The following is a 13,182-nucleotide window of genomic DNA, read 5'->3' as shown; positions in this document are numbered from 1 at the left end:
CTATGATCAGCAGCCGGAGGGAGAAGATGAATGTTCCTGGTTCACACACAACTTCTCCCAATATGTATGCGGTGCTCTCAGGCTAGGGACTCTCCAGTCTCTAAGTAGATGTGGACACGGGCACTGCAGAGACCAGATGGCTACACACAGAGCTCCATGTAGGCTGTGCATCTCAAGTCTTCGTTCAGCAGTCGGAAGAGATTGAGGATCACAGATGCTTCCAGGCAGCCAGGTGTTTCCTGGGAAATGAGAGAATATTTACAACAGGAAGTGTGAATGGGGCTAAATTAAAGCTAATTTGCATGGTAGTTCACTTTCCTCATTGTCTCCAATGACTACTCACCGTCTCCTTGCTCTTATGGAAATTTTGGAGCCAATTGTTCAGCCTCCTGGAGTGTCGATGAGAATGAGTTTGTCTGGTCTGAAAACAAAGTTGATAGAGACTGGTTGGTGCCCAGAGATTTCAGCCGACAGTGGACCAAAGCCCTTTCTCTACAGGTGCAGAGCAGTTCTTGCCCTGACATAGTCTAGGCGGCTACCCTTGTGCATGTCATATCAACTACCCCTGCTTTCAATGTCCCATATACGGATGGGCCCAAAGCAAGAGCCACATGCAAGTATTTGCTGGCACTGAAAGAGAAATCTGGCACTGAATACTCACACAGTCCCTCAGGTCCCCTCTGATCTGTGTCAGGATTTCTAGTGGCCTTGAGAGCAGGTTGGACAGACTGGGGTCCTCAACGTTCTCCAGCATGTTAATGGTAAAGTCCAGCTCCTTCTCTACCAGGATGACTCTATCGTGCACCTGGGGAGAGAAACTTGTAGGTAAGAGAGTGTCTGTGGGAGAAAGAGGCACAGCTGTGCAGATACAGGACTAGAAATTCCCATGCGTAGGGGCTGGCAGACTAGGTTGAAACAGGAGATTTTCCAAAGCCACTCAGGGCTTTCTTGATTTGTCAATAAATGAAATATTAAAATCATTCCTGACTGGAAACAACTTCATCTCCACATGTCTTTCTTGGCACCAGTTTATAGCCAGTGAGAAGGCACCTGAACTGAAGGTGAGGGGTGACCCTTATTTACACCGAGAAAGAGCCACTGTCAGATCTGACATGCTCCTGACTAAATCAGTGACTACAAAGTCAATGGTCAAAGTGCCTTGTGTCAGATTAGCACAAGGGTAAGTGAGATCAGATTCAGCGAGAAAGGGACACATGTTAGGAAGGAACCATCTGCTAGAATAGTTGTTCTCAAACATTTCTACTGGTGACCCCTTTCACATAGCCAGCCTCTGAGTGCGACCCCCCCTTATAAATTAAAAACCCTGTCAAATATATTTAACACCATTATAAATGCTGGCGGCAAATCAGGGTTTGGGATGGAGGCTGACAGCTCGCGACCCCCCATGTAATAACCTTGCAGCCCCCTGAGGGGTCCCAAACCCCAGTTTGAGAACCCCTGTGCTAGCATGTGACCTTCTTGTGCCCCTTGGCTGAGATTTTTCGTACCGACAGCTCTTTGACTTCCCAGTTCCGGTGGAAAATCCTGGTGCTGCATTTTCGGTCTGACGACAGCATCATGTCCTCCTGGAGGCAGAAGGAAAGAACAGAGACCCATATTTATGTAGGAGCAGGAACAAACCTGTACTAGTTCTTCCCTCAGTTCTCTCCACGCAATCCCAGCGGTGATGCAGGGAGACGAGATGCTGACATCAAATGTCTCCCTTGTACCTCGAGGGCTGGTATCCACAAGGGATATGACAGGGATATGCATGACCAAGTTCAAACTGTGCTTTGTCGCTCTCCTCCAGCGAGGAGAGGACCTGGGCTCAGCAGGCGCTGTGCTAGAGCCTGCTGCTGGCCAGCAGGGTGCTCGAGCTGGCAGAAAAGTAAAACCAAATCCTTCTTGGTAGTTGGTTTTGAGCTTCTTCCCTGAGTGCAGAGGGACATGCAGAGCGGGCCGCTGTTCCGATGACAGCCTAGGGCTCACAGTGCTGTTATTGCCCAGTGTGTGTTCTTCACACTTACAAATTTGTCCTTGGCTTTCTTGAAGGCCTCCAGTTCCCGAGGTGGCAGGGACTTGTATTTTGCGAGGTGGCATTTTGTCCTCTCAGTGCCTTTGGGAAAGGCCTCTGTAGTCATCGTCCAGATGGCCAGAGCAAAGAGAACTTTGTCGCCTACGTTCCCCATTTTCCCTAAGGGAGACAGAACGGGAGAGATACATCACTGACATGCCAGGCTGCCAGGCTTACCAGCCAGCGAGTTGGACGCTGTCTCATAAGCTAGGCCTGCACTGGAGACAAACCTAGCTCTAAATTTTCTTTTTACTGTTCCTTAAAACATGGTTAAATCTACTGCAGGAGGCAGCTGGTGACACAGAATCAGTGAAATGCCCAGCTCTGAGCTGTGGCTTCCTATAGGGGACTGGGAAGTAAAACAATTGTTACCATTTCTCAAGCCTTCCTCAAGCCAACCAGTTAATTTGATCAGCTGTGAAATGAAACAGCTGGCGAAAGTGATGTTTTCTTCTTTTTCTTAAAACTAACTTATTGACATTCAGCAGAATTATCTATTCTTTTCAAACCACCCTTCAGACTTTAGCTGTTGTAAATACTTGCACACTATGTACTCAAACAATAAAGTATCTAGTAGGTGCAGCAGGGTACATCATCCTACAGCATTTGTTACAAATTTATCCTGCTTCTTTTAGTATAGCAAAGTATGAACGAATCCTAATTTTACGCAAATATATATCTGCCACTTGCAAAATAGTTCTGATAAATAATTTTCAGGCTACTGACTCTTTTTGTCTGTTAGCAATTTGATAGTCATTGTATTTTCTTGCTGGTCTCCTAAGTCACGACATTGTTTCTTCTCCATAATTTGATGACTGAACTATTTTTAATCCATGCACATTTTTGTATGAAATATCAGTTGTGAAAGTTTTGGGGTAGGCAAACACTTTTTGCAAGTACCCAACAATTCTCCAGATACAAAACTAAAACACCCTACAAATCATAGCAACTTAAACTCTGATTTTCTCCAGGAAAATATTCATGAATCACAGGGTTTTTTTGTTTAACTATTCAACCATTAATAATACATTACAGGTGTAACGCACTTTGCTTGTACAACATATATTCCTTGCTGTCTACCATAGAGCACAATATAATCACTCGGTAAAGAGAAATTGTGTAGCAAGGAGAGGCTCCAGACTAGTCACTCTTACCTTGCCGTGTATTTGCTGGGATGTTGCTTTAGTTGCCTCTTGTGTCTCAGGGCTGCTTTGCCGCTCTCTTGGCTCTGAATGTGGTTTTTCTTCTCCATGGCTCTTGCTTTTATACCAAAAGGCTCTTTCTGGTTAAGAAAAATAACATGAAACCTCATTTTGCTTTAGTCTAGGGCAGAAAAACCCAGCTCTGCTGTCACCCAGCAAAGAGCAGCAAAGTGTTTGGAAAGGGAAAGTGAGAGTGAGGCAGGTATCACACCTGAGCTCAGAGCTCTGAGCGATTTCCAAGTGATGAAAACACTGTGATGTCACAAGTGAATTATGCAAGAGTTCCCTGCCTAGAGTAGGTATGTATGTAGACTTGGCCTTTGCTGAATTGCAAAGACAGAAGAATCTCAGCCCCTTTTGTTTTTAAAGTCCTCTTCCTTGCAGATATAGCCTCAAAAATGTAAAATGATCAGGAGGGTTGGAACCTTCTTGCCAATCTCCTGCAGATCACAGGTTACTTACAGCAAACCAGGGCTTGCCTTTAATGTCTAGATACACTATAGATGTGCACTGAGGACTACAGTTAAGCCCAACATGCAGGAATTTCGAGCTGGGTGGGTATTCGTTTGTCCATCCCATTTGTTTTACTTTTCACCACAAAGCCAAGAACATACGGTCCCTGTGGAGGTCTTCTGTACTCTAACATTACCAGTTAGCATTTATTCCACTCATGCACAGAGGCCCCAGTCAGGATCAGGGCCTCATTATATAAGCATCGTACACATAAAATACAGGCAGTCCCCTATATACGTTTACAGTCTAAATGGAGCCTTGTCACAATGGGGTTGTAGAACACAAGTGAGGGGGAAAGACAAGGACGGCAGTAATAGGAGCAAAGCTTTGCCCGGATTAATGAAGAGTACATGTGCTATTGTCTCCGTTCCTAGGTACAGCTCTTTGCAGTCCTCCCCTCCCCGCACCTGCCACCCCTAGGCCTCACGCTGTACTCGTACGTGTGTTATGATCTGTTTCCTGTCTTTTGTTCTGATCTTTTTGCTGTATTCAATGGCTGTTGTCTCCTTGCCTCGGTCAAGGCTGAGCTCCATTATTCAGACAGACTCTGAGGAATACAGCCAGACAACTTTTAAAGTAACAGATCTCATGCTCCCTTTCCTCATTTAAACGCGACCCAAACGGGTCTCTGAAATAACAAAGCTACATCACATCAAATAAATATTTTTTAAAAGTTATTTCTCCTTTGCTTACCTGGCAGTATGTAGAATGGTACAACTTTCAAGTGTCAATCAGGCCTGACTGTGATTTCTTAATTGATACAATTATACCAATACAACAAAGTGTGGATGCAGTTATCTCAGCATAACGGTGCCTGATACCTGTACAGGCAGAGCTATTGCCGGTATAAAGCATCTGCATTCCTTTAGGGGGGCTGAGGGGTACAGTAAGGGAGGTTGTACTGTTTAACCATACCAGCATACCGCTATAGTCAAAGCAGTACAACGTACTAGTTGTGAAAAAACTTTGATTTCAGGGGCTTGCATTTGACTATAGCAAAGGGCTCTAGAAACACATGAAAAACACAGCTCACTCCTTTCTAGGAAACAGACTCTTGAATGACTACACTCAGGTTTTGGAAGGTAGAAGAACCCTTTGATTCACCTTTGAAGTCTGCCAGTACTTACTCAGACAAAACACCCATTAACTTCCGTAGTATTCAGCCTACGAAAGCACTGCAGACCCAAAGCTAACCAGCTTCCCATGCCTAACTCTCTCAATAATGGGATTTGATGATTTTTTAAACTAACAGTTTGTTAAGAAGATTTCACTCCCTTCCACTTGCTGGCCTGTACGTTTCATTGCCTTTCCAGCAACTTCCTTTTATTAGCCCTGATTCCTGTTCACCTTCTATGCATTATTCTCTCTCTCTGTGTTAAGCATAACCAGGTCACTGGCAGGTGTAGTTATCAGTTATGTCGACACAGGTGTTTAAATTCCTGGTGCTACCTGTGCCATTGTAGGATGTGCATGATCTGCGCACAACGCTTCTAATGAATAAAAGGAAACCTGTGTGTATTTGTGCGGCTTGCCACGTGCAAAGCAAACCAGAACATGCATTAGATCAGGGCTTCTTATTCAGAGTAAGGGGAAAATCCACAACTATATGGAAACAATTCTTAGCCCAAATAATTGAAAGAGAACTGGGTTCAGTCAGTGGGACCCTTTCAGGTAGCTGACAAAAGAGAGATGTTTCCTGATGTATGAAAAGCGGCTTTCTGACACCACTAAAGTAAACCGTAGGGGACACTATTAGCAGACCACACACTACACTGAATGGAATTCTACTGTATGTATCAACTCAGGACTCTGTGACATGTGCCTTGCTGAGATAATGAAGCAAAACTGAAACTGGTTGAGTTACATCAACATATTGCTTCCGAACTCCAGCTACGCAGGCGACCTATCCAAGAAGGAGACATGGATTAATGGTATTCAAGAGGTGAAATGTCCAAAAGAAATTTTTAACCCATTTGGATGCAGCTATTATTTCACAAGAGTTTTTAAAAGAACTTTTCAGGTGTGTTGTTTAATTATTCAGGATTGTTAATTGCCTATTGTGGCTATGATAGAGTTAGAAGCAACTAGCAATAATAGTACCTAACTCTTATCTAGCAGTTTCATCTTTGGATCTCAAAGCGCTATACGAAGGAGGTCAGTATCATCGCCGTGTTACAGATGGGGAAACTGAGGTACAGTAAGGGAATTGATGTGGCCGGGGTCACTCAGCAACTCACTGGCAGAGCTGGGAATTAACCCACACCTCCTGCGTTCTACGTCAGTTCCCTAACCACTAGGTGACACATGGCAGATGCATGCAGCTGTATAGGAACGGGGTGGGGGCGGAGAAGAATGCTTCCATTTTAAGCTCACTATAGAACCCTAATACTTTCCATTAAGGGAAAAATTCTGCTCATCTTATGCGAGTCACATCGAAGTCTAGTTGTATGCGTCAGGCAAACAGGATCTGACCCTATGTCTGGAAAGCATGTTTGCTAGAGAGCCGTTACGGGACTTTAAGGGCTTTGCAGCAGAAAGACAGAAAGCTGACAGGCATAATGCAGGCACCCCTAACCCTCCGATCATAATGCCTCTATATAAATCCATGGTGCACCCACATCTTGAATTCTGCGTGCAGATCTGGTCATCTCTAAAAGATATATTGGAACTGGAAAAAGTACAGAAAAGGGCAACAAAAATGATTAGGGATGTGGAACAACTTCCATATGAGGAGAAAATATAAAGACTGGGACTTTTCAGCTTGGAAAAGAGATGACTAAGGGGGGGATACGATAGAGGTTTATAAAATCATGACTGGTGTGGAGAAAGTAGAAAGTGTTATTTACTTTTTCTCATAACACAAGAACTAGGGGTCACCAAATGAAATAAATAGGCAACAGGTTTAAAACAATCAAAAGGAAGTATTTTTCCACACAACGCACAGTCAACCTGTGGAACTCTTTGCCAGAGGATGTTGTGAAGGCCAAGACTATAACAGAGTTAAAAAAAAGAACTAGACAAGTTCATAAAGGATAGATCCGGCAATGGCGTTTAGCCAGGATAGGCCGGCATGGTATTCCTAGCCTCTGTTTGCCAGAAGCTGGGAATGGGTGACCTGGGACAAATCACTTGATGATTACCTGTTCTGTTCATTCCCTCTGAAGCACCGGCAGTGGCCACAGTCGGAAGATGGGATACTGGGCTAGATGGACCTTTGGTCTGACCCAGTCTGGCTGTTCTTAGGTTCTTAACACAGGAAATAAATGACCTGAGCATTGTTCTGTGTCTGTACTGCTCTAGCGCAAAGGGGTCCTGGTCCACTGTCAGGGCCAGGTCATGGGCAGCCAGACCTAGTGGTCAGAGCCAAGCAATAATTAATTATTGTACCTCTGACTTCAGTGGGAGCTGGATCAGCCCCTAAACCAGGAGACTGTCTGCTCAAGAACTAGAAGGGCAAGTTGATGGAAAATGATAGGCAGGGTGGGTAATAAGCAAAGTGTTGTGCAGATAACCAGGAGGAAGAGTGCATAAATAATTAGCTATGCAAGGTGCTAGGCAGAGTTATTGTAAATGGATGAGATTTCTCGGTGTGCATTTCACTGACCTATATCTCATTTGCATGCATTGCACTGCATCTTCTCACATGTGTAGGCAAAACCAAGATTAGCTGGGGAACATTCGGTGAGTTGGAGTTCACCTTGTCAGAAAGTTAAGATGGAAACAATCAAAGTCATCTTTCATTTCTGACTACAAACACCCTGGAAGTAAAGCCGAGACAAAGTAATAGCAGAAGTCCAAATTTCTCTTCTAGGGTATGCATTTCTTAATAGTTGGCTGTGTTACTAAGAAACTGCTGAAATGAGCTGACTTTCATCTCCTGGCTGATTTCCATGATTAGGACTCAGCGTCTCATCAGCGAGGCTCTGAATTCACAGACCCTGTTGCATTATGGTTGATTGGGCTGTAATATCTCTGAGGACAGTTTTGAGTTCTAATTCTCTTCTAATTTTCTTATTAACTAGAAGCTGCAGTTAATTCATTGTATTGAGATCAAAATATCGCACGGTTACCAGAGTTTCAAAGCAACGTCCTTTTCACAGCACCATTACGTCTGTTACTTCCCGGAGTCAAACATTTTCCTTATCTTGGGTCAAACGCTGGCTATTTTACACATGGTGCAGGGGCAGCCAGGGAAGCCCCTCTGAGATCCATGGAGAGCCTGTGTTGACTGTGTGGATTTTAGTTGGGCCACCGTAGCTCTGCCCCTGTGCTGACCACACTAAAATGCAAAGCAGTCAGTGCTCCATAAGCCTCCATTTGGATCTGAGAGAGGCCATCTCGCACAGAATCACTATGGGGGCCTGCTCAACTGAGATCCAGCCCATCTTCCAGCAGCTACAAGTCCTCCCCCGCTCTGGGGATCACTCTTCTTCCTGGATGATGTAATGTACACACCTGGCTGGGAGAATTTGGGGCAAAATACAGTTGTGAAAATTACTCTCAGGAATGACTTCTGCTGCTGGTGTCTGAGCCTCCTGCTTCTTGTGTTGACTGTGCTGGAAGGGAGCTGTTATTCCTTTTGAGCCATCAGCAGGCAGAGAATGCCTTCCATCCTTTCCATTTACTAGGAGTGGGGGCCCCACCAGACACTCAAGGCCCAATCCTTGGCCCGCGTTCTCCACCACATGGAAGCTGCTGGGTTCCCACTAGCCAAGGAAGCATCAATATCATCCCAGCGTCGGTTTCAGGCCCTTTCCTCAGGGCATAATGTATTGGCTAACCACAAGTGTTGTCAAAGATGTCAGAACAAAGTAGATCCTCAGCCCAACATGGGCTACAGTTCCCAGGGACGGTCCCCTCACCTCGTTCGCCCCACCCACTCCCTTATCCTGAGCCTTGGACTCCTACAAGAGCCAGACAGGCTTGCTTTCCCTTGCTCCTGCAGTCAACTAATCTGCTAATTAGTCACAGGTGGGGACCAGCTCCCCTAGAGGGGCCAATCCCCATGTGATAGGGTAATAAGGAATGAAAGTTTCACAGACAAGTATTTAGTCACCTCTTCCACCTGCAAAGTCTCTGGCCCCTGCCATACAGATATGTGATTCTTGCATGTATTGTCTTTGATGAAAGCACATTCAGAAATGCCCCGAAGATGCTGAAGGAATAATGCTTTACCATTTCCAGTAGTGAAGTCCTCAGGAGAACATTGGGTACTTAGGGAATATACCAGGGTAAAGGGTACATGATCTGCAAAACAACAGAGTACATTTGTAAGCATCTTTTTGGGAATCAGTACACTCACTTTTCACTGTTCTCAAAACAACTGCAAGCAACTTCCTCACCTTAATTTCTGGAAATGAAGGTGGTATCTCTGAACATACAGCTCATGAAAGAGACCTCCAGAGAAGAGGGAGACTTATCACTTATACAAATTTTACTCTAAGGAACATTAGATACTGTAGATATAATTCATTATTTGAATAACACCTTTTCCAAGCCCACATTAACGTGTTTTGTACATAAATAGGTCACTCTTATTAGTTGGGTATTGTGTTTCTGTGTTTGTTTTAGGTGAGGGATTTTGGAAAAAAACCATTCAAAAGGGCCTACGTGATTTTGTGCCTTTCACCAACAGAAGTTGGTCCAATAAAAGAAATTACCTCATCACCTTGTCTCTCGAATATCCTGGCTACAACACTGCAAACAACTATGGTAAACGACCTAGTCAGTTTAGCTCAAATCTCCTCAAAGGTACTTTGGTGCCTAACTCCCATTGGAATCAATTGATGCCTTCGGGAATCTGAGTCTCTCAGTCAAACTCTTACTGGACTATCTGATACCAGACACCTCTGTGTTCTTGGGGAACCAGGGTGCAGTATGCAGCCTCACTCATGAAAGACACCCTGCCCCCAGCCTCTGCTTAAACCAAAACCCATCAGAGGAAAAAAAAACTTGCAGAGAGCAGTGAAGGGCGTTGGGAGACACACCTAGACCCCTCCTGACAAGGGTGACAAGATTAAGACATCTCCATTAGCATACAGAATGGAGAGCAGAGACAACTCCCCTAGCCTCATCTGCATGAAAGATGGGACAGGAAGACATCTCAATTTACATAAAGAATGGAGAACAGAGAACCACACTGAACTCTGGGACCAGAAAAAGCAGGGAAGCACTGCATCATGGGAATCTCTGCTCCAGATGTTAATGAACCTATGTCTGCACACACCCAGCTCAGCAATTATCAGACCAATTCTAGTAATGAATCCTTAATTGATATCCAAATACTGAAGCAGCCTAGTTGCATTGTGAGCTCTCTGGAAGAAAACACCACCCATAGCCAAGAGTGATCAGCTCCTATTGTCTAGCCTAAAGAAAACCCTTGAGTCATCAGCTTACCTATAAACAAATCTAGTGTTCTCCCTTCAACCATTGTATTTTCTCTACAAAAATCCCTACTCGCCCTCTAGCCAGGGTTCTGATGCTTAGATCCAAACTATGTATCAGTTCCACTAGAACTCCATCTTCTTCTGACTGATGGTGCTGGGGGCTCTGCCTGTCTCCAGCATTCAGGACCCTCAGCTACCACCATCACCTGGGCACCCCGACCAGTTCAAGCCTCATGGAGTGGGTGAGATCCCCCCTCCTTCTCTCTCTCTGTTTTCCTTTCTACCTTAGGTATTAACCTTTAATCATGTATGTTAGGTTGGTTTAGCCCTCCTTGTGTAGTTATCACTATTATTCAATAAATAACTTGTATGGTTCAGCTGGTTGCTTCTCTCTGTCTTGCTGAACTTTACTCGTTTGTGTTTTTAGCTTCCCCCATTCACTCTACAGCAACGCTTCTTTTACCTAAGCTAAAGATCCCTGCAGCGCCCAAAATACTGTGGGGTTTGCTCATCGAGTAGGTTACTGCCAGTACAATTGTGTTGGGGGAGTGGGGATAGGGATGTGCTGAATCTGGGACGCATAAGGGTAACAGCTTGAAAGTGCTGCTTGACCCAGTCCATGGAGCCCAGGGGTATATAAGGAGAGGCAGCTTGAAAGTGCTGCTTCATCCAGCCCAGTGAGTCCAGAGACCTATAAGGGGTCAGCTTGACAGTGCTGATTGACCCGGTCCGCTCAGACTTGCTCTGTTAATGTGTGTGTGTGTGTGTGTGTGTGTGTGTGTGTGTGTGTGTGTGTGTGTGTGTGCGCGTGTGCGCGTGTGCGCGTGTGCGTGTGTGTGTGTGTGTGTGTGTGTTCATCCGGTTCTGGGGCTGGAGTAACCCAGCCCTAGGGAGCCTAGGTCCTGCAGGATTCCTCCATTGGGAGGGGACTTGCAGCAGGGAGAAGTAGAGCGTCATATGAACACACACGTGACACAAGCCGGACATGGATAGTATTACAGAATCCCTTCCCCAGAGGAGTAACCCGAATAAATGAGTTTACCCCAAAGTAATGGGCACATCTGGTAACATATCATTTACATCATAATCCCCTCTTCTACACTTGCAAACTTCCTTTGCAATGTAATTGCTATAGAAACGCTCATGTGCATAGCACGCCCAGATATATTTGCAGATAAAAGTCAACTTCACGCTCCACTCTACTGGCATCTCTCTCAAGCACGACTTTTCTTTTCTTCCTTTACACCAAGAACAATATACAACATTCTCACAAGACCCCTGCAATAAAGGTATTTAGCCACCTAAATTCCACTGATTTCAGTGGATGGGAGGAGCCTAAATATCTTTGAGGATCTGGGCCCACATTTTAAAGGGGTTTCAACTGGGCCTCCAACCTGCTCACTCCCCTCAGGGCTCACACCTGCTGCCTCTGTGACACCCTCATCTCCAACCCCCAGGGCCCCACACCCTTCATCTTTGTAATACCCTCACCTCCAACCCTCACATTGCCCCACACCCCATGCCACTGTTAGACTCTCCCCTCCAACCCTCGCCCCCAGGGCCCCACACATCCTGTCTCTGTGACCCCCCTTCCTTCCTTCCTTCCTTCCTTCCTTCCTTCAACCCCCAACCTGCCCCCCAGGGCCTCACACACCCTGCCCCTGTGATTACCCCCTCCCCCAACTCTCACAGATCATTCACCTGGTTGCCACTTATCACCCCTGAGGAAACCTGCATCAACCAATCGCTTATGTGACGTCTCCCCATCTGTTCCCTGCTGGCCTGTTAATGTTCAGCAAATAGCTCACCCCAGTCAGGGGCCAGGGCCTCTCCGTTTCCTCCTCATCCACCTGCTTCATCCAGCCCAGTGAGTCCAGAGACATATAAGGGGTCAGCTTGACAGTGCTGATTGACCCGGTCCGCTCAGACTTACTGTGTGTGTGTGTGTGTGTGTGTGTGTGTGTGTGTGTGTGTGTGTGTCTGTGTGTGTGTGTGTGTGTGTGTGTGTGTGTGTGTGAGTTCATCCGGTTCTGGAGCTGGAGAAATCCAGCCCTAGGGAACCTAGGTCCTGCAGGATTCCTCCATTGGGAAATGTCTTCAATTTCTCCTCATCTGGAAGTACTTCCCTGCCTCTAATTACTTTTGCTGTTTTCTATTTTTCGAGGTGACGAGATCAGAACATAATGCAGTTAGGAAGCAGAGGGTCAATCATCAATTTATATCATTTCAGTTTTTATTTTACATCTTCCAGTTTTATTAAATATTAAAAAAAATAAATATTTTAAAAATATTAAAAACATTAAATATTATAAAAACAGTCCATTTGATAAATATGCACATAAATAAATGTTAGATACAATAAATAACTTAAATAAAAACCAGATTTGTTTAAATAAGGATCGCATCAGATGCCTTAACATTATGTCAGCCAGTAAAACAAAAATAGATTCTAGGAATCTTATACAGCAACACCTTCTATGCATGAAAATTATTGCATTTTCCAGCATCTTTCTAAGACACTAATGAAATACTCACTAGTCTGTAAATCAAAGAAACAGGGTGAAAAAACTAGTCCTTTCAATTAAAATAAATAACGGCAACACTTAACATACTATTGGCAAATATTTTTGTGTAGCAATAAACCAATACAATAAATAATAATATCCTCTAGGGCCAAATTTTAATCCCACTGAAATCAGTGGCCAATCTCCCATTGATTTCAGGGGGAACAGGCCCTACACTTTAGCTGCAGTTAAGGAATTGGCCTAGAACCAATCAGCTACTGGCAATTGGAGTCGGACAGGTCTGTTCCTGAAGATCAATTGTATGTGAATCTTTTGATCTGAGATCATGGGTGATGGGTATCCGTGGTAAAATGCCAAGATGGAAAGAGCATCACACCTGGTTAAAATACAGTGTCCTGTAGGAAGGATTCAGGGTTCCCATTCGCTGGGCTCTCCAGTGTCTGATTACATGCATGAGGTGAGACAGTGTAAAGATCTGGCGT

General features: G+C 44.8%; 1 protein-coding gene across 1 annotated transcript; it reads right to left on the bottom strand.

Moving 5' to 3' along the window:
* LOC135885906 (interferon lambda-3-like) lies at nucleotides 1-2,189 on the bottom strand. The gene is made up of 5 exons (XM_065413835.1): nucleotides 2,028-2,189; nucleotides 1,509-1,586; nucleotides 662-805; nucleotides 344-421; nucleotides 1-239 (listed from the first exon to the last, which is right to left on the bottom strand). Exons 1-5 carry the CDS (start codon nucleotides 2,187-2,189, stop codon nucleotides 141-143), a joined length of 561 nt encoding a protein of 186 aa, XP_065269907.1. The 3' UTR covers nucleotides 1-140.
* Between the last annotated feature and the right edge of the window lie 10,993 nt (nucleotides 2,190-13,182).

This window comes from Emys orbicularis, chromosome 11, assembly GCF_028017835.1.
Source record: "Emys orbicularis isolate rEmyOrb1 chromosome 11, rEmyOrb1.hap1, whole genome shotgun sequence".
In the NCBI taxonomy this organism is placed as follows: Eukaryota; Metazoa; Chordata; order Testudines; family Emydidae; genus Emys; species Emys orbicularis.
Note: the sequence above shows the minus strand (reverse complement) of the source record. Positions and strands in the feature narration are given on the sequence as shown.